Here is a 19328-nt window from a genome sequence, read left to right as displayed (position 1 = left end):
GGCGGCGGGCGCAGCGGCCGACTCAGGAGGGGGCGGGAGGGGGCTGCAGGGCCGGGGCCGGGCGCCGGGGCCGGCTGGCGAACCGTTATAGCCCTTCAGCACCTCCCTCGGTCACCGGCCCCCTCGCCCGCCTCCCCGGCGCTCGGTTGCCCACCTGGCGACGTGACGCTGCACCAATCCCCTTCGAGCTGCTCCCCGGCCCCCTCCCCTAGCGCCGCCCCCCTCCCCACCCTGAAAGAGGCGCGCCCGGCCCCGGGCAGACGCCTCGCTCTCGCCCGCGGAGCACCCTTCTCGCTCCGTGGTCTCCGGGACGGACGCTCGGACTCTTCTCTCGCCTCAGCCAGACTCGCTTTCCCGCCTCGCAAACTCCAGCTTCCCTCCACTCCTCGCTCTTTTCCCTCCACTTTCCCCTCCTCTTTCTCCCACGCCGCCAGCCCTGAGTCCCCGCTCCTCTCCCTGGCCCTCGCCCTTCCCCTCTCCTCGCTGGACTTCTGTCCGCTTCCACCTCGGACTCCCGCGAGGGCGCCTGACCTGGTCGCCCGCTCTGCTTCCCCTTCGAAGCCATGGCGGGACCTGGCGGTTGGAGGGACAAGGAAGTCACGGATCTAGGCCACTTGCCGGTGAGTAGGGGATGCCCGTCGACCCCCAGCCCCCCAAGGGCTGTCTTCTGAGAGTTCTGAGCATCCAGGGAGGGGACCGACGACCCGGAGCCTGGCTTGGCCAGAACTTCCAGGAGCCCGCGAGGGCGGGAGGGAGCCCCCAAGAACGGACTTTGGGAAGGACGCCCCTCGGGGCACCCGAGTCGCTCCAAACTCACGGAAAGGCGAAGGGCCGGGCTTAGACGGGGGTGGTGGAGAGAGGTGGCAGTGGGATGGTGCGAGCCACAAACAGCGGGAGCTTTTCCCAATGTGGCCTCTTTGGTCTAGTGGCGCTTGGGTACTTGTCCTAGCGGGGGCCCAAGGAGAACGACGACGCGTGGCTTCCTGAGAGCACTCCTGTGTCACCTCGCTGCCCCGTCGTTTGCTGCTGCTTTGGCCAGAAGGGATGCCCACTCTCTGCTTGACCTTTCCTTCTAGGTGACAGCGGGCCAGAAAATCAAACCGTTGCCATCTCGCTTTCGAATGGCACTTTCCAAAACCTTATTCTGCCAGGGCACTAATTACGTTTTAGTATTGTGGGAGCTAAAGAACTCGACGGCTTGAGGAAGAAGTGAATTCTTCACACCCCAATTTGTGTTTAAATGGTATTGCGCTCAGTTGCTAATCACTTGCTAACTTTTGTGGTTTTCGTTTGTGGATTCTCCTTTTCCCAAATTGCCCAGCTTTCCTCCGGAGTTGTAATTGATTGGTGAGCTATTATCACTGTCGTTATTAGTAGACTTAATTTTTTTTTTTTAGCAGCGCCGTTTATTTCATTGGCATCTGGTTTCTGGCAGATGTTGGATCCTACCCAAATCCGTTTTTCAAGTCCCTTGAACTGGCATTTCACTCGCACCCTCTCTTGAATGTAAAGGGTCCCTGGACTCTCCGAAAGGGAATAAGCATGCACCCATGTTGGAAAGATGGCCAAGCAACTGTATAGTTCAGGGCAGTGGCCTGCTTGCTTTGGGAAAAGGTAAATATTAACCTTGAGATTATAGAACTATTCAAAGTATCAGTGCCATAATTGTATACATATTTACATTTAAATATTGTCCTATTGATGATGGCATCAAACACTGGGCATTCGCCAAGCCTCACCTATACAATTTGACACTAAAACAATGTGGAGGAGGAGATGATGCACATAGGTAACATTTTAGCAAATTGTTCTCAGCCTTTTTTAAAGGGAGCCTCAGTATAAACATGTGGAATTACAGATAATCAGCATTGCGGTTATTGATGCAGCTTCATAAACACACAGAATTTTAAAGAGTATTCTCCCACTTGGTGTGTACATGAGATTTCTGGAATATGGAGGCCTCAATTGGTGGTTTCCTTTCTGAATAGCACTTTCATATTCTGACTAGATTTGCTCCCAAGTGTAAAACCAACAAATGAAATGTTGCCCTCCTCCAACATTATCTGTGTATTGTGGGGGAAAGCGGAAAAAAAAAAAGCAAAAGCAAACTAGGGTAAATAAGGAAACCACACATAGATAGGCAAGCTGAAATAAACTCTTTTGAAAATTGACTAAAGGCAGGAATGGGAAAGACCTCCTGGAAATGACAGAGCAAGGAATCCCAAAAGCAAGGAGGAAAAGGAGAAGGGGTTTGATTGCCGCAAAAAATGGGGGAAAATGGCTCAGACTACCTGACCCAGTCATGGCCTGGGACATAAGAACTTAGTGAGAGCCAAGATGATAAAGGGAAAGGCTGCAGTTCAGTGAAGTATTAGTTTTCTGGGTGTTGGTGGAGGGGAGAGAGATGAGGGTAGTTTTTAGTGCAGCAGTAGGGAGAAGATACAAAACCTCAGGGCATTGATGTTTGGCTCATTTCACAGACTTTATGAAAAATCTCATTAAGTCCTCAGCTTCTAACAGTTTCTAAATTTCTATTATATAGGAGCCATTTTATATCATGGAAATCTTCACCATGTGAACAAATTATGCCTAAGTCTCCCTCTCAATATCCATCCAGGTCTAAACCCTAAGAAATCAAGTGGAAGAAGAGCACCCCCTTTAGAATTTCTTTTTTTTTTTTTTACATCAAATTTTTAGAGATGTGAAAAGTTCACTGTTGCTTTGGTCACTGAGGTATAGATTAGTGATTTCTTTTCATTTGACTTATGTCCTAAAGTTGGTAAAGAAATAAGAATAAATAAAGAGGTCAAGAGATCTAAGTTACCTGTTTGGAATTTTGCATTTTGGTGCAAAATAGACATGATAAAGCAAGCAAAGAAACCTGCGTACACTGAGATCCCTTGTGATAATTATCCTCAATAGGATGTATATGAGATAAAAAAGTTGGCATTTGTCAACACCAAGTATACCAACATGGCAAAAGCCAGATAATGAGGGGGATTCAGATGTTGAGTTTCATGTTGAGCAAAAAAGAATCAAGTCATGCAGAGTATGCTGCTGCTGCTGCTGCTAAGTCGCTTCAGTCATGTCCAACCCTTTGCGACCCCATAGAAGGCAGCCTAGGAGGCTTCCCCGCCCCTGGGATTCTCCAGGCAAGAACACTGGAGTGGGTTGCCATTTCCTTCTCCAATGCAGGAAAGTGAAAAGTGAGAGTGAAGTTGCTCGGTCATGTCGACTCTTAGCAACCCCATGAACTACAGCCTATCAGGCTCCTCCGTCCATGGGATTTTCCAGACAAGAGTATTGGAGTGGGTTGCCATTGCCTTCTCCCATGCAGAGTATAGAATATTTAAATACAGGTGTAGTTTAAAACTGATATATTATGTCCGTTTCAGGGCTGGCCAGCTAAATGACCACAAGACAAGGACCTTTGAGAGAAGTCAGGCTGGCTGTACAAATTGTGATTTAAAGAAAGTGGTAAAAGGTTATTTGACACTTTTGCTATTAGATATTTTTTAAAACCTAAAATAGTAAGCAACAATGAAAGCTGTGGAAACATGGAGAGAGGCGGGAAACTGTACATTTTTTGCATAATTCCCTAAAGTTAAAGACATAAAATAAGAAAGTGAACATAATAATCAGAGAACGAGAGGTGGGTAAACTACATCTTCTTTGTTAATTAATGGGTTACTATCATTTTTCCATTTTCGCTGACTAACTATTGAATAAATATTTCCTACAGGTGAAAAACAGAAAAGAAAATACAGAGATTTGTGGTTTGTGCTTCCTTTTTTGAAAAAAGAATTGCAAAAGCCTTATGTTTTATATATGTAAAACATTATATGTAGGTATGTGTTTGTGTATATGTGTGTGTGTATATATCTCTATATATATTTGTAATCTGTGTGTGTTTCACATTGCCTGCCAACAGCAATACCTGGGGATATATATATATAAAGTTTTTCCCCTAGTATACATATGTCACTCCATCCTTGGAACTGAAAACTATTTCTTCATCTCCAAATCTGGCATGTCTTTCACTGTGATAGTCCCTTTGCCTTCTGTGCCCAGTATGGTAATGACATTCCTCACGACTGTGGCCTTGGTATTTGACACTGCCATGTGTAGTCCTAATCTATATTGGGGTCAGGATTAGACAGTCCTGGAGGACAGTAGTGGCAGAGGTGATCTGAAATAGTACATGATCCAAAAAACTATATTTGAATTACATTAGGTTTATATTTAAATATAAACTGCCAGCTCTCCCAGTCTCCCACCACCCTGGGTGGAAGACCAAGCCTACCTTCCACACTCAGTCATGAGAACCTTACACTTTCTCAAATCCCTTGCCTCCTATTTGGAATCAGTTTTACCTTCTAGTCCACAAAGATTGAAATATTCAGCATATCCTCCATTAGGTATTCTAGAGCATCACCTCAACACAGCATTGTACTTCAGCCAGTTTTCTCAGTCCCCTGCCCCAATATCTAGAGCAGTAGGTTTTATGTTAGTGCACCAGAACAGTTCTCAAGAATGAGCTTGGAGCCCATCCACAGAAATGCTGTTTTCATATTTCCATGGATGGGAATCTGTATTTTAAACAAGAATCTGCAGATGAGTCTCATGTTGGGAGAGTCTGCCGTCCACAGTTTGAGAAACACTGGTCTAGAGGAAGAGATTGTCCTTTTTAAATTTCCACATGAATTGTGAAGCCCACTAGTCCAAATATCTCTGAAACTTACTGACACTTATTTTGTTATATCTGCCATTTCCAGTTTCTATATCCATAAACTATTTTCTTAAAGTCACTATATCTAATATTTGAAACAAAAAAAACAATAGCCTCTGCTATTCCTTCTAGGTACCTGCAATCTCTTTTCTTTCTTTAGCTAACTACTAGAATATGTTCTGTGCTTTTCTTTTACTGCCCTAAATCTGAAATGTATTGCTACCTATGTTGACCATTTATCATTTCCCCACTGTTCTTAATTTCTGCTGTATTTGGTTCTGTAGATCTCTCTCTGCGTCTCTTCCATGACCGGCAAACACTGCCTTCTAGTGGTTCTTTTTCTACTGTTACCCTTAACCCCAGCCCTTAATAAAAGTACCCATCAGTGTGATCATTTTCTTACCTCTTCTTGAATTCAGAAGACCGAAATATCTCCCTGAAATTCTAGATTTCAGGGGGCAAACAGACTAGGACTTTTAAATTGCAGGAGTTTTTTAGACATGTGTTTGCCTGACATTTTACAATTCAAAATGTTTTAAAAATTAGACTTTCAGTACTATCTTTTGAGGAAAACTTTCACAAATTAAGGTTTCTTGTTAACTATTTTTTTAACCAAATGGAACACTGAAGTAGGTACTGAACCACCAAATATTTTCTAAATTAATATAACAGTCATAAATATAAATATATCTTTCCTCTTCTGGTTTTCTTGAAGTGAAGTGAAGTGGGCTTCAGAGGTTAAAGCGTCTGCAGTATCAGGGCAGAGGAGAGGACCAAGTAATCATAAAGACCCTGCTAGTGAGAATCTTTCAATTTCACAGTCACCAAAAAAACCGAAAAAAGTTGACTTCTCAGTACTTCCTCCCTTGGGAGCCTAGAATAAACTTTCTCTGACTATAATTCAGTGGAAAATTTGATATAAGAAATTGTGTAATGTTATCCTAGTCATTAGCATAGACCCCTCCTCTTTTTGCCCAGTTTGACAGTCATTTAGTTTTGAAAGATTAATGTGGAGACAGAAACAAAAAATCTTGTATAAAACTAATGAAAAAAATACTCTTAGAATAAATGAATACTAGATTTAGCTTCCATTAAGAACAGAAGAAAAAGTTTTTGAAACCTTCTTTAATTAAGTATGAGCATGAGGAGAATGAATTTAAGATGTTTCAGTCATTTGTGAGCAGGAAGAAATTTCTAAACAATATGAATATAGATAAAATAAGGCCTCCAAGAATCACACAGGCATTTTATTCTCCCATTTGTTTCCTTGGCGTCTTTATTGAATAAATAGATACTTGAGTTCAAGTATGAGTACAGTACTTACATTATTGAGGGCTAGAAAAGGAATTAAAGAAATCAAAGACTGTGTTCAAAGATTTGGAAATAAACATGTTCAGATAGTGCAGTAATTCTCTGATATATGGTATCTTTTCTTTTTTTTAAGCTAAAATGCAGCCTCAGCTAGAAAAAGAATGGTTTACCAATAAGAACCAGCTAACGTAGTTGATTCTTTTGACCAGTGACTAGAGGTTATTTCTCCAGAATTAATAATGTCTCACATAAATTCTGCAAAGATCTCCTTTAAACAAATATGTTAAATTGATAAGTTCTTCAAGCCAAACCTTAGGAAATTCTTTGTTGGCTAACATTTTCCTGTAATTTTTTCAATGAATTATAACAACAATGATATGGTTATTATCAAAACTCTCTATACATCTCTTTTTACTTTCATTATATTCTCAAAATTATAATTTAAAAAACTTTGTATTTTCATTGGAAGTATTTCCCAGAACTGTTTTCCTACAATGATATTGTGCATATTGTGGCACTGATTTTAATGAGAATTTTAAGAAATTAGCCTGCTAGCAATTGTCATATCAGTGCATTGGAAGCATCTGGATTTTCGAATGTCAGAATCTGATTTTTTTCCAAAGAATTTTAGAGCTAGGAAGTCACCTAACACAGCACCTTTATTTTATATATGTGAAAACTGAGTCCCAGAGAGAGTAAGTAACTTACACACAGTCATACAGTTAATTAAAGGCAGAACTGGGGCTAAACTTCCAGTCTCCTGACTCTGTCCAGGTGAATATTTGTTGATTAAAGTAATCCCAGAGCTGTGTCATTTTCCTATGACAGTTTTGCTAGATTACACAAATATCACAACAATTTAAAGGAGTCTATAATTTCAGTCATATACATTGCATTTGCTCAATAGTTTTTCTGTTTAGCTCATATTTGTCACAGTGATAAAAATATTTTCAAACAAGGTTACATGAAGTTTGTGTATATAAAATGTGCTTTCTATACGGCATGTGAATTTCCAAGAGTTTGCCAATGCTCCTGTTACTTTGTGTGTAAATTGGCATCTACTCATATCTCATACATGTTTTGCCAAAATAGCATAAGCTGCTAGGATAAAAGTTTAAGTAGTGATAAAATTCAAGAAACCATGTTTTGTGGTGAACAGGAAATTAATATCAATATTTTAAGGTAAGAAAATAATGTTTAAGGATGAATGTGGAAACCTCAGGAATCTGTTGATAAACATGTTGTATTTTGCCTTCATTGATGTCACATTTAAGGTTAAGACACAGACTGTATCACCAGTGAATTTGTGCCATGAAAACATATTCAGCTGATGTAAAGATTAACTTAAAGACAAACAAAAGGAACTCTTTTTTTAAAATGATACTCTTTTATTGCCATGATCATGTTTCGTTGTTCATATTTAGAAACAATGTTCTTCTTAAGAATTGTGTGTGTGTGTGTGTGTTAGTTGCCCAGTCATGTCCATCTCTTTGCAACCCCATGGACTGTAGCCTGCCAGGCTCCTATGTCCACAGGCAAGAATTCTGGAGTGGGTTGCCATTTCCTTCTCCAAGGGATCTTCCTGACCCAGGGGTCCAACCCAAGTCTCCCGCATTGCAGGTAGATTCTTTACTGACTGAATCACCAGGGAAATTGCTATTATGTAAATAAACAATTTAGACTTTATAGCCAATATCTACTTATCATTATGTATCTACTCAATATTACCGTTACTGAATGAGAAACTTTCTGCCTTTCTGGTTAGCACTCAAAAGATGGATATGAAAAGAGTTTTTCATTGCAAGTAAATGAATTTCTTTCTACTTCTAATAGTATTTCTAATTAAATTATGAATATGCCTCACCTAGATATGGTTGTACCAATTTCACAGTTTTATGATAATCACACTTGTACCACAAGGAGATCCAACCAGTCCATTCTAAGGGAGATCAATCCTGGGTGTTCATTGGAAGGACTGATGCTAAAGCTGAAACTGCAATACTTTGGCCACCTCATGCGACGAGTTGACTCACTGGAAAAGACTCTGATGCTGGGAAAGGTTGGGGGCGGGAGGAGAAGGGGACGACGGAGAATGAGATGGCTGGATGGCATCACCGACTCTGTGGACATGAGTTTGAGTGAACTCCGGGAGTTGGTGATGGACAGGGAGGCCTGGCGTGCTGTGATTCATGGGGTCGCGGAGAGTCGGACACGACTGAGCGACTGAACTGAACTGAACTGAACTGATGATAATCAATTGTACAACTATTTAATGTTCACACAATTGCTTAAAAAAAAAACAGTACACTCAGTCCAGGGAGATTGTGATAACTGTATTCCTTTGGTAAATAATGCTTAGGTTATTCCCATGGAAATTCTAAGGGAACAGGGCAGACTGAAAATAGCATTCTATACAGTTTAATACTTAGCTGTTTTTCCAAGAAAATTCAGAAGTTTTACTGTACATTTTTGCAGGATCCAACTGGAATATTCTCACTGGATAAAACCATTGGCCTTGGTACTTATGGCAGAATCTATTTGGTAAGTGGAGTTACATTATGTTTTCATTCTGCATTTTCTAATGACAATAATGATTGCAAGTCAGAACCCTACACTGCAAATCAAATAATGCCAAAGCATATTTCACTTTGAGAGAACAATCAAATTAAGATAGCTCAGTGACAACTGTGAGAATTATTATGGAAGAAATGGATTAGAAAGCTATAGTGAACCAACCAACAAAACGTAAGATCTAAACATTATTAGCAGAAAGTTAATAAAATTGCCAAAGGAAAAGGGAACTAATTCAAATAATATGTACCCAAATAAAAATATTAATTGTTCTATATTGTATACCCATACCATTCTAGTTACTCACATTCAACTTTTAAGCTGAATGTTGCAAAAGTTTCCATAGCATTCTATATCATCCTGTATACATGAATATGCACATATATGTGATAGTTTCCCAAATGATCTAACAAGAAAATCTATGTATTTGTTCAATGATTTTTATATACCACAAAGTATATGACAGACACTGTGATAGACTTTGGAGATAAACTGGTGAACAAAGCAGATAGTTCCTGCTCTTCTAGAGTTTATGGACTAGAAATATATAAGTGACTAAATGTGCGTATGTGTGTGTCTGGGGGGGATTGGAGGAGGCAAATATATAAAAGTAAACACATAAACAATTATATAATTGCAATTGTAATATATCTCTGTAAGAAAATTCCTAGTGATATAAAAGTAAAGAACAAGGGGGCTTATTTTAGATTGAAGGGTCAGCCTCCCTGGGGAAATCACTGGTAAACTGACAGCAGGAGAACAAATATGAGATAACCAAGCAAAGGTATGATTGTAGAGGATTATGCTGACTCATTCCAGGTAGAGCAGGAGCAGTATAAAGGATTCTATTGGTGATAACAGTGCTTTAGTGGCCCTATCATTTATCAGGTGCCCTTCCCTGACTCTGTAATATGGTGAATAGACATTTTCTCAGTCCTGTATAATGATATGTACAAATGTGGGATTCCTCTTCCCTAGGCATATCCCTCAAATACCAAATCACTATCCCTGGACTGATCCTTACTGTCAGCTGACCACAGGTCCTCTCCATATGGGTTGTGTAGAAGTATCCTGAAATGGGTCCAGTGGAGGGGGCTTCGTTCTAATTCAGACAAAGGTACCCTCTGCTTCCCAAGCCTTGTATCTTTAGGGCTGCATCTGCCCAGGAGTTTCTTTTTAAAATTCATCTACCCAGGTAGAGTGGGGAGATCTTTAAAATTTGTACAAAGGTACATATAGCACAGACAGTAGTAGAAATAGAATTATGGAGGAGTCCTAAAAGTAGAAAGAAATTAGGTGAGTATAAGGAACAGAGTATGTCAATATTCATGGTAAAATTTTTCTTAAGTCATTTTGACCTAACCTATTAACAGAAACAATAAGCTTTAGACAGTGATATGATACAGATGCAAATGTATTGTTTATGTTATCCAAGTTGCATCCAGACTGAATGATTGGTTAACGTTTCTGTGATCTAAGCAAATTTTGCCACCTTGTGCATAGATTCCTATACCTTATGCATACAAGTTTCTCTTCTTTATGGCATGTTTGTCATATCCATGGCTCTAAACATGCGTTAATTCCTCAGGGGTGTGTATTTAAGTGTGTGTGTATTTGGGTACTTTCTTTCATTTGAAGGTATATAGCTCTCTTCACCATCAGATAGTAGGAATAAAACCCTCAGTTTTATAAGGCAAAAAGCAAAGGTAAGGCTAGATAACACAAAAAGATGGTTTTTCATCAGCAGTCATCAGAATTGTGACGCCATAAGAAGAAGAAAAGTCAAGAGGGTAGAAGGTGAGTTGTGCATAATAATTCTTTCTTTTAAACTAGAGCTTATTGAAGTATAGTTTACACTTGGAAAAATTCATCCTTGTAAGTGTACAATTTCATGAGTTTGGACAAATATGTCCAATCAGGTAACTACTACCATAATCAAGATTTTTCAATATCCATCTTAAATTGCACAGTATGCCTTCAAGTAATGTTCTACCACTTCACTGTGTGGTATCTCAGCTTGTGTACTATGCTCAAGGTTGTTATATATTTTGTTCTTAAATATGATATAAACCCATACTACTACTACTCTGTTCCCTCTACTCAATACTACTACTTTTTATTTAGTCAGTTGTCTTTTAGAGCAACTTAAAAGGAAGAAAAATTATATTTATACTCATTTGAGCTATTTCTGGTATCATCATTTATTTGGTTAAATCCAGGTTTCTGTGTATGATATCCTTAAGCCTGAAGAACTTCCTCTAACATTTCTTATAGTGCAGGACTTCTGGTAATTAAGTCTCTGCCTTTGTGTGAAAAGTCTCTCCATTTTCAAAAGATATTTACATTGGATATAGAATTTGGGTTTGACAGTTACTGTTTTTCCTTTCAGCACTTTAATGATAATACTCTATTGTCTTCTGGTTTGCATGGTTTCTGAAGTCTGCTGTCATTCTTATCTTTGTTCCTTTGTGTTTTTCTTCTGGCTGCCTTTAAAAGTTTTCTTCTTTGTTTTTCAGCAGTTTAAATACGAAATGTATAGGGGCTTTGTTTTCATTTTTGTTTTGTGTGCATATGCATGTGCCTCTGTGTGTGTGTGTATTTTGTGGCGGTATTTATCATCAGGGGATTCTGAGTTTCTGGGATATGAGCTTTAGTTTTCCCTTGTGCTCTGTGCTTCAGAGATACTCACTCAGTGCTCTCGTGCCTCCCCCAGAGGTATGTATATTGCTATCCCTTCTTACTAGGGTCAGGAAGATCCCCTGGAGAAGGGAATGGCAACCCACTCCAATATTCTTGCCTGGAAAATCCCATGGATTGGTGAGCTACTGTCCATGGGGTTGCAAAAAATCGGACATGACTGAGCAACTAAGCACCTAGTAGGGCAGGGAAGAGTTCTTGGTTTTCCTGATTCAACCCCTGTTTTAGGCAGATCCTATGCCTCTAGGTCATGAGAGTGGGACCTTCTTACTTAACCTGCTCTTCTATTACTGGTAAGACACCTCTAAATGGCTTGGATCCAGGAATGATTCCTGCTCTTCCCCCAGAAGTAGAGGACTGAATATGTTTTTACATTTCCCCCAGCTATATCATGTCTTCATCTGTACCCTGTAAGGAACAGCATTTGGTGCCCTTCCCCTAAAGCTTAGGGCTTTTACTGAATGGGCGAGGGGGAGAGAAATTGGATATGGTTTCACATTTTTTCCTACTGCAAGGGCTTCTCTCCACCAGGTCAGGACCATAAATATGTGGAGAAAAGCTTTTGACTGTGTTTTAAGAGTACTGCACTCTAATGCTAGCCCATACTTGGCATTTAGCAGTTCATTAAAAATCTTTTTTTAAAATTTTTATTTTGTATTGGAGCACAGTTGATCAACATTGTTGTGTTTCAGATGTACAACAAAATGATTCAGTTATACATGTATCTATTCTTTTTCAAATTCTTTCCCATTTCGGTTGTTACATAATACTGAACATAGTTCCCTTTGCTATACAGTAGGTCCTTGCTGTTTATCTAAGTATAGCAGCGTGTACATGTCGATCTCAAATTCCCCATCTATCTCCCTCACCCTTTGTTGACCATTTATTATTCCCCCTTTGTAAATTATCTTAACTTAGTTAATATCTCATTGCTCTGAAAAGCAATGTTTATGAAGCTATCTAGCAGCACATAACTATGTTTACAGTGTTACATATTGCATATTATTTTTATATTCTGATTACAGTTATGTTAAAAATTTGCACATTAAAAATAGTGAATTAAATGTTATTAATATGAGTAGTGAGATAGTGGATGTACTTTTCTATATTTTAAATTGTATATTTCTAATGATTGTAATGTTATTTGTTCTTTACCAAAATAATATATATGTGCATATGTATATATATGTGAATATATATACATATATAAAATGATGTATAAATACTTTGTACAACAAAATGGAAGCATGATAACATTCAAAATTAATGTTGGAGTGACTCATAGAGTCCTTTGCTTTTTCAGCTCTGCCAACCACATCCCCTGCTGGTGTTTGTTTTGGTTAAAGTCTCTCCAATGTCTTCCAGCTTGTTTCCAAGGCCTCGTTCTCTGGCAGGTTTCCAGCTGTCTGCTGAGGTCTGTGCATGTTGAAATGAGGACTGAGTTGCACACTCCACATTGTAACCCTTTTCCTTTCCTTCTTTTTCTTCTAATTAAATACCTGTCTTTCTACCCTCTCCTGCCGCCTGCCAGTATAAACCTCACTTAAAATCATGGGTTTTACTTTTCTCTCTTTTTAGGAGAAAGTTCAGTTCTTTCTTTTTTTACTCCACTAGAGTTATAAAATGCAGTTTCCTTTTCACCTTTAGATTCTGGTCTCATAGCTTAAGAATTGTCATTCAAATTGGAAGAATACTTAGAATTTGCCCATGTGAGACCATATTAACAAAAATAAATTATTTTGAAACTTTTTTAAATGGTACTATTAAAAAATAAACAGTTTCCCAAAGATCAATATACCCAGAGAGTCTGTAGTTATTCTATGGAATATGGAATATTAAAAGAGAGATCAAGACCTTTTAGAATAGCTCAGTGGGTGGCAACCTGACCCTCCCGTTAACTGACACAATACTTGTAGATTGACTTTTCTGGGCCTATTTCCTCAAGTATAAAATAAATCTATTTGACTAGATAATCTCCAGCGTTTTTTTTTTTTTTTTTTTGCTCTTCAACAATACACCTAGCACAGTGCCTGGAACTCAATAAAATGGAAACTTAGTGTTATGAGCATAGTAAAAACTATCCTATAGTTCTTTCACCACCTTGCAAAACAGAAGCTGATTATTGGCTATTAGGTGGAGAAGTTACTCATCGCACCAAATAAAATGATTATCATCATGTGTGTCCATTCTTTCCTCCACTTTACTACCTGATAGCAAGACCTTAGCTCAGTAACTACTATGATACCCAATGCAAGGGTAAAACGGTGTTTAGTCAGTTCAGTCACTCAGTCATGTCTGACTCTTTGCGACCCCATGAATTGCAGCACGCCAGGCCTCCCTATCCATCACCAACTCCCAGGGCTTACTCAAACTCATATCCATCGAGTTGGTGATGCCATCCAACCATCTCATCCTCTGTCGTCCCCTTCTCCTCCTGCCCCCAATCCCTCCCAGCATTAGGGTCTTTTCCAATGAGTCAACTCTTCGCATGAGGTGGGCAAAGTATTAGAGTTTCAGCTTCAGTCCTTCCAGTGAATATCCAGGACTGATTTCTTTTAGGATGGACTCCTTGCAGTCCAAGGGACTCTCAAGCATCTTCTCCAACACCACAGTTCAAAAGCATCAATTCTTCAGTGCTCAGCTTTCGTTATAGTCCAATTTTCACATCCATACATGACTACTGGAAAAACCATAGCTTTGACTAGATGGACCTTTGTCAACAAAGTAATGTCTCTGCTTCTTAATATGCTGTCTAGGTTGGTCACAACTTTTCTTCCAAGGAGCAAACATCTTTTAATTTCATGGCTGCAGTCACCATCTGCAATGATTTTGGAGCCCCCCCCCAAAAAAATAGTCTGTCACTGTTTCCATTGTTTCCCCATCTATTTGCCATGAAGTGATGGGACCAGATGCTGAGTTCTTCGTTTTTTGAATGTTGAGTTTTAAGTCAGTTTTCACTCTCCTCTTTCACTTTCATCAAGAGGCTCTTTAGTTCTGTGTTACTGTTACCTAACAGCATTTTGTTACACAGAATACTACTGGGGCAAGACAATGAACTGAATCGCCAGAGTGAACCAGTTTGCCCTGATCATCATGAAATCTTGACTATACTTCTAACCTTAATCATCTGTTCCCACGTTGCCATTTGCAGGTGATGAGGGCAGGAAAAGAAGTGGGCAAAGTTTCAAGGTAGTTATTTCAGGCAAAGGAATAATTCACCTGAGATAGGGCGAAACTTTACAGTTGTTTCTAGAGCTTAATTTTCACTTGTCCCTGATGCCTAGTTGGAACTCAGTTACTGTTGGTGGAAGGAATAGACTGTGTCAAATATCTTATTGTTCTAAAACTTAAAAACATAATGGGCATAAGTAAGCATCCGTCCTTGAGATATCTTACAGCAGTCACCTATCCCTTCGTACACTGGATTAAGTCAGATATAGAAGGTGTGAGTGGCATTACAGTGATGAGCAAATTCCCAAATCACTTGCTCTCTGGAAGTACACTGTTGAATATGGCAATTTCTTTTTAAAACACTGTCCAAGGCATCCCTGTTAAATTTGATTTTTTAAAATCACTGCTTGACACAATGCTTTTACTTGGAAATCTCACCAGACAGGTAATATTTAGGTTTACTAGTTACATTTTCTGGATTTGAAGTTGGGTCAGGGAGTGGGAACAGAAAGGCAGGAAAGAAATGTCCTCAAAGTGGATGACATACAATTTATCATATTTTAAATTAAGTTTCAGAAACATGGTGCTGACATTTGGGTTGCCTATCCACTAGACCTATTGGATAGGGGTTTGAGTATTTTTCCTTTTAGGCTGAAATTATACTGTTTATTTGCCTACCAAATGTCTAGCACTGTGAATGCTTTCTTTTTAGGTAGGAAAGTTTTCTCACATCCTTGCCATTTTGCAAATATAGCTCAATTAAGTCAGCCAACAAATATTGCTTGAGCGGCCGTAAAGTGCATAACACTGTGCATTTCATTATACGTTGCAAGACTCACAAGCAGAAACTGAAGCTGAAGCTGAGTTGAGGCCACAGGCTTACTAGACTGTTGTGCCTTCCTAGTGCAGTATCTTAAGTCCAGAGCCTTCTCTTTGTTCCTCCTCCTTATTATAACATCGCCCCCTGGTGATTATATGCCTCAAAAGTAGGGATTGGTCTTTAAGTAACCCTCAGGCTTCTCTCGCATAGGAAACATAAATTTATCCATTAAATAAATACATTGTTTTGAATGTTTAATTTTCCATAATACAATTAAAAATATCGAATGTTCAGTGTCCCAAGCACTGTGTTAGGTAGTAGGTGCTGGTTAGAATTATCAGAAGACACTGGGTGGGGAGAGATGGTCATTTTTATTGATTTAGTTTTAGTGGACCTAAAGAAGGAGGTTATTTTCCCTATGATGGTAGCTCTATATTAAGGAGGGAGTCATGAAATAAAGTAAGAAAAGGGAGTGCAAGGGTGAAAGTGGGCAAAAGGAGGAAGAAAATAGAGATCTCCTTTTTTTTTTCCTGGATGTGGAAAGTCTAATGAACCTTCTAACTCAGACTCCGGGACTAACTTTTTCCTCAGTAAGAGAACTGAGGTTGAATATTTGCAATGAGGGTGAATGAACCAACATACACTAAATAAATTGAGACTCAGGGGACCAAATTAGTGGAAAGTGCTGAGGCCTGAAGGCCTTGGAGAACATGGAGTATTTCTGTGTTGGCCATGACATCTCTCCAACTGTGGAATATAACTCAGTCTCTGAGTTTTAGGCTTGTCTTTTTTCCTTTTGTGTTATACCTAAATTTACTTCTGCCTCCTGATAAAATTTGAGGGAGGAAAAAGCAATAGCATGAAAGGTGATAATAAAAGTTATATGTAGAATTTGTGCCCTAAAGAGACCACAATTAAAAATTTTCACAACTACTCTTATCTGTTTAATGAGTTCATAGATATGTATGGAGAGAAAATGAAATTCTGTGTTTGGTGTGTTGGAGTAATGCCAAAAAGCATGGTCTCATGTCTTCATATACTTAATTCAGTTGATTTTCTAAATGAGTTCTATAAACAGAGAAGACAAATTTAAATGAATGGAGACAAATATATATTTTTAAACAAACACTGAGACTAATAAACTATAGCATAGTGATTTTGTTCAATCAGATAAAAAAATCCCAATTATAAAATGTAAATAAAATATAAATCTTTGTGTGTTGGGGGAAAATAGTACACTTAGAAATTGATGTACAAAATTTCATGACTGGTGGGAGTACTGCTAAAAACATTAATGTACTCTGTTGAATATATTGAAAATCAAGTTTATTTTCCATATGTATGCATATATATTTATAAATACTATAAATATACATATATTTATAGGACTATACATTTAAACACATACATTTGTATATACATACATATATGAAATGCATATATATGAATATACATAGCATAGGTTTATATATAATTATACTATATAGGGGCTTCCCTTGTGGCTCAACTGGTAGAGAATCCGCCTACAATATGGGAGACCTGGGTTCAGTCCCTGGGTTGGGATGACCCCTTGGAGAAGGGAAAGGCTACCCACTCCAGTATTCTGGCCTAGAGATTTCCATGGACTTTATAGTCCATGGGATTGCAAAGAGTTGGACACGACTGAGCGACTTTCACACACACACATACTATATAGAATTAATATACTATATATATTATATATATGTATATATATTAGTATATAATATATAATAATAGATACATATATATACATATAATATACATGATACATATAATATGTATAATATTATATATATAATATATTGTATATATATACATAATAATACATATATATGTATATAATATATGTGTCATATATGTCATATATATATGACACAGTGGTCAGATTCTCAGTAAATTCAGTGAAGGTGATTGAAGTATCAACAGTTCTTTCTTTTGTTCTTGATCCTCTAACAGTTGGCCACTAGAAACTAGTTAACCAGTCCTCACCACACTTCATGAAATAGATACTTTGGAAGATAGCATTTAGGCAGTTCTAACCAACCTTGCGGAGAAGGCAATGGCGAGCCACTCCAGTACTCTTGCCCAGAAAATCCCATGGATGGAGGAGCCTGGTGGGCTGCAGTCCGTGGGGTCGCTAGGGGTCAGACATGACTGAGCGACTTCACTTTCACTTTTCACTTTCACACATTGGAGAAGGAAATGGCAACCCACTCCAGTGTTCTTGCCTGGAGAATCCCAGGGACGGGGGAGCCTGGTGGGCTTCTGTCTATGGGGTCACACAGAGTCGGACACGACTGAAGTGACTTAGCAGCAGCAGCAGCAGCAGCAGCAGCAGCAGCAGCAGCAACCAACCTTGATAGTATATTAAAAAGCAGAGACATTACTTTGCCAACCAAGGTCCGTCTAGTCAAGGCTATGGTTTTTCCCGTGGTCATGTATGGATGTGAGAGTTGAACTGTGAAGAAAGCTGATCGCCGAAGAATCGATGCTTTTGAACTGTGGTATTGGAGAAGACTCTTGAGAGTCCCTTATACTGCAAGGAGATCCAACCAGTCCATTCTAAAGGAGATCAATCCTGGGTGTTCAATGGAGGGACTGATGCTGAAGCTGAAACTGCAATACTTTGGCCACCTCATGCGACGAGTTGACTCACTGGAAAAGACTCTGATGCTGGGAAAGGTTGGGGGCGGGAGGAGAAGGGGACGACGGAGAATGAGATGGCTGGATGGCATCACCGACTCTGTGGACATGAGTTTGAGTGTACTCCGGGAGTTGGTGATGGACAGGGAGGCCTGGCGTGCTGTAATTCATGGGGTCGCGGAGAGTCGGACACGACTGAGCGACTGAACTGAACTGAACTGAACTCTTGAAAATAGCAATGAACTCTAACTTGGTTTTAGGGCTTTTCAACATTCCTGCCATATTTGTGTATCTGTAGTTAAGGTAGTGTTGTGGGTGATGCAAAAGTAGCATTTAGAAATTAATGTGCCACTGTAGCTCTCTCGAGGTAACAAAGCAAAAGTTATTTAGTGACTCAGGTGTGACCGACTCTTTAGCGACCCTGTGGGGTCTACAGTCTATGGACTGTAGTCTGCCAGGGTCCTCTGTGCATGGGATTTCCCAGGTAAAAATACTGGAATGAGTTGCTATTTCCTTCTCCAGGTGATCTTCCTGACCCAGGGATTGAACCCACAATGCTTGCATTGCAGGAGGATGCTGAGCCACCAGCAAAGCCCTCAAACTAAAAGTGGAAGCTCTTAAACTTTTACATTCCTAGGGCGACATTAAAGGCAGTCTCTTATAAAGAGGCCTGTGAGTAAAATAATACTAAAATATTGAAGAATATCAGAATATTAAGTGGTTATTTAACCTGTACTCTTATTTTCTCTGCTCAGCTACACTCAGGAATTTGTATTCCTCCTCTACCAGAGCAGGGAGAAAGAGAGGAACAATGAGGCATAAATTGTGTCTTTTCAATTGGAGAAATAATAACATGGAGGTGGTTTATGTGTAATTCATGCTGAAAAAAGAATAAAGCTCCTTTTAGGTATGTCATTTGTAGACAGAGTTACATTATCACTAGGAAAAGGAGTTTGGATTACTCAGGTTCCCCTAAAGGAAAAGAAGATTGATTATATTCTAAGCACTGCCACTAACGTTTTATATAAATCATTAACTCTGAAGAGAAACAAAAGAAAAACACCACCTCAATCAAAAAGGACACATCTGAGAGCCCTCATAGAAGGACAGGTTTTCCTAACCCTGAAAAAAAAATTAAATTAAAAAAAATTATTTGGTACACAAATTGAGTAAAAAAGATGGAGAATAAAATGTTAGTCAATTTAGAGATAGTGAGCTTGGTGTCCTAAAAATTGGTACCATTAAAGGGTGACATTCACTGTGTTACGTTGTACCTAGTGCTTAATTTACACTGTATTATTTATATCTCATAAGAGTGTTTTGAAGTAGGTACAATTGTTATCTTTAACCTCCCCCATCTCATAA

At 39.1% G+C, this 19328-nt stretch overlaps 1 protein-coding gene across 2 annotated transcripts in view; it reads left to right on the top strand.

Annotated features, from left to right (window-relative positions):
- The first annotated feature begins 267 nt into the window (after positions 1–267).
- The window catches only part of NRK (Nik related kinase), a 133200-nt gene continuing 114139 nt past the window's right edge, over positions 268–19328 (top strand). For both annotated transcript variants that reach the window (XM_055393477.2, XM_088833829.1), the window contains exons 1-2: positions 268–620; positions 8516–8581. In XM_055393477.2, coding sequence (XP_055249452.2) covers positions 564–620; positions 8516–8581 — 123 coding nt within the window. In that variant the 5' untranslated portion in view covers positions 268–563. The remainder of the gene's footprint in view (positions 621–8515; positions 8582–19328) is intronic.

This window comes from Moschus berezovskii, chromosome X (assembly GCF_049115385.1).
Source record: "Moschus berezovskii isolate FMDL1 chromosome X, NW_MosBer_1.0, whole genome shotgun sequence".
NCBI lineage: Eukaryota > Metazoa > Chordata > Mammalia > Artiodactyla > Moschidae > Moschus > Moschus berezovskii.
The sequence above is the reverse complement of the archived record's forward strand: the minus strand, read 5'-3'. Positions and strand labels throughout refer to the sequence as shown.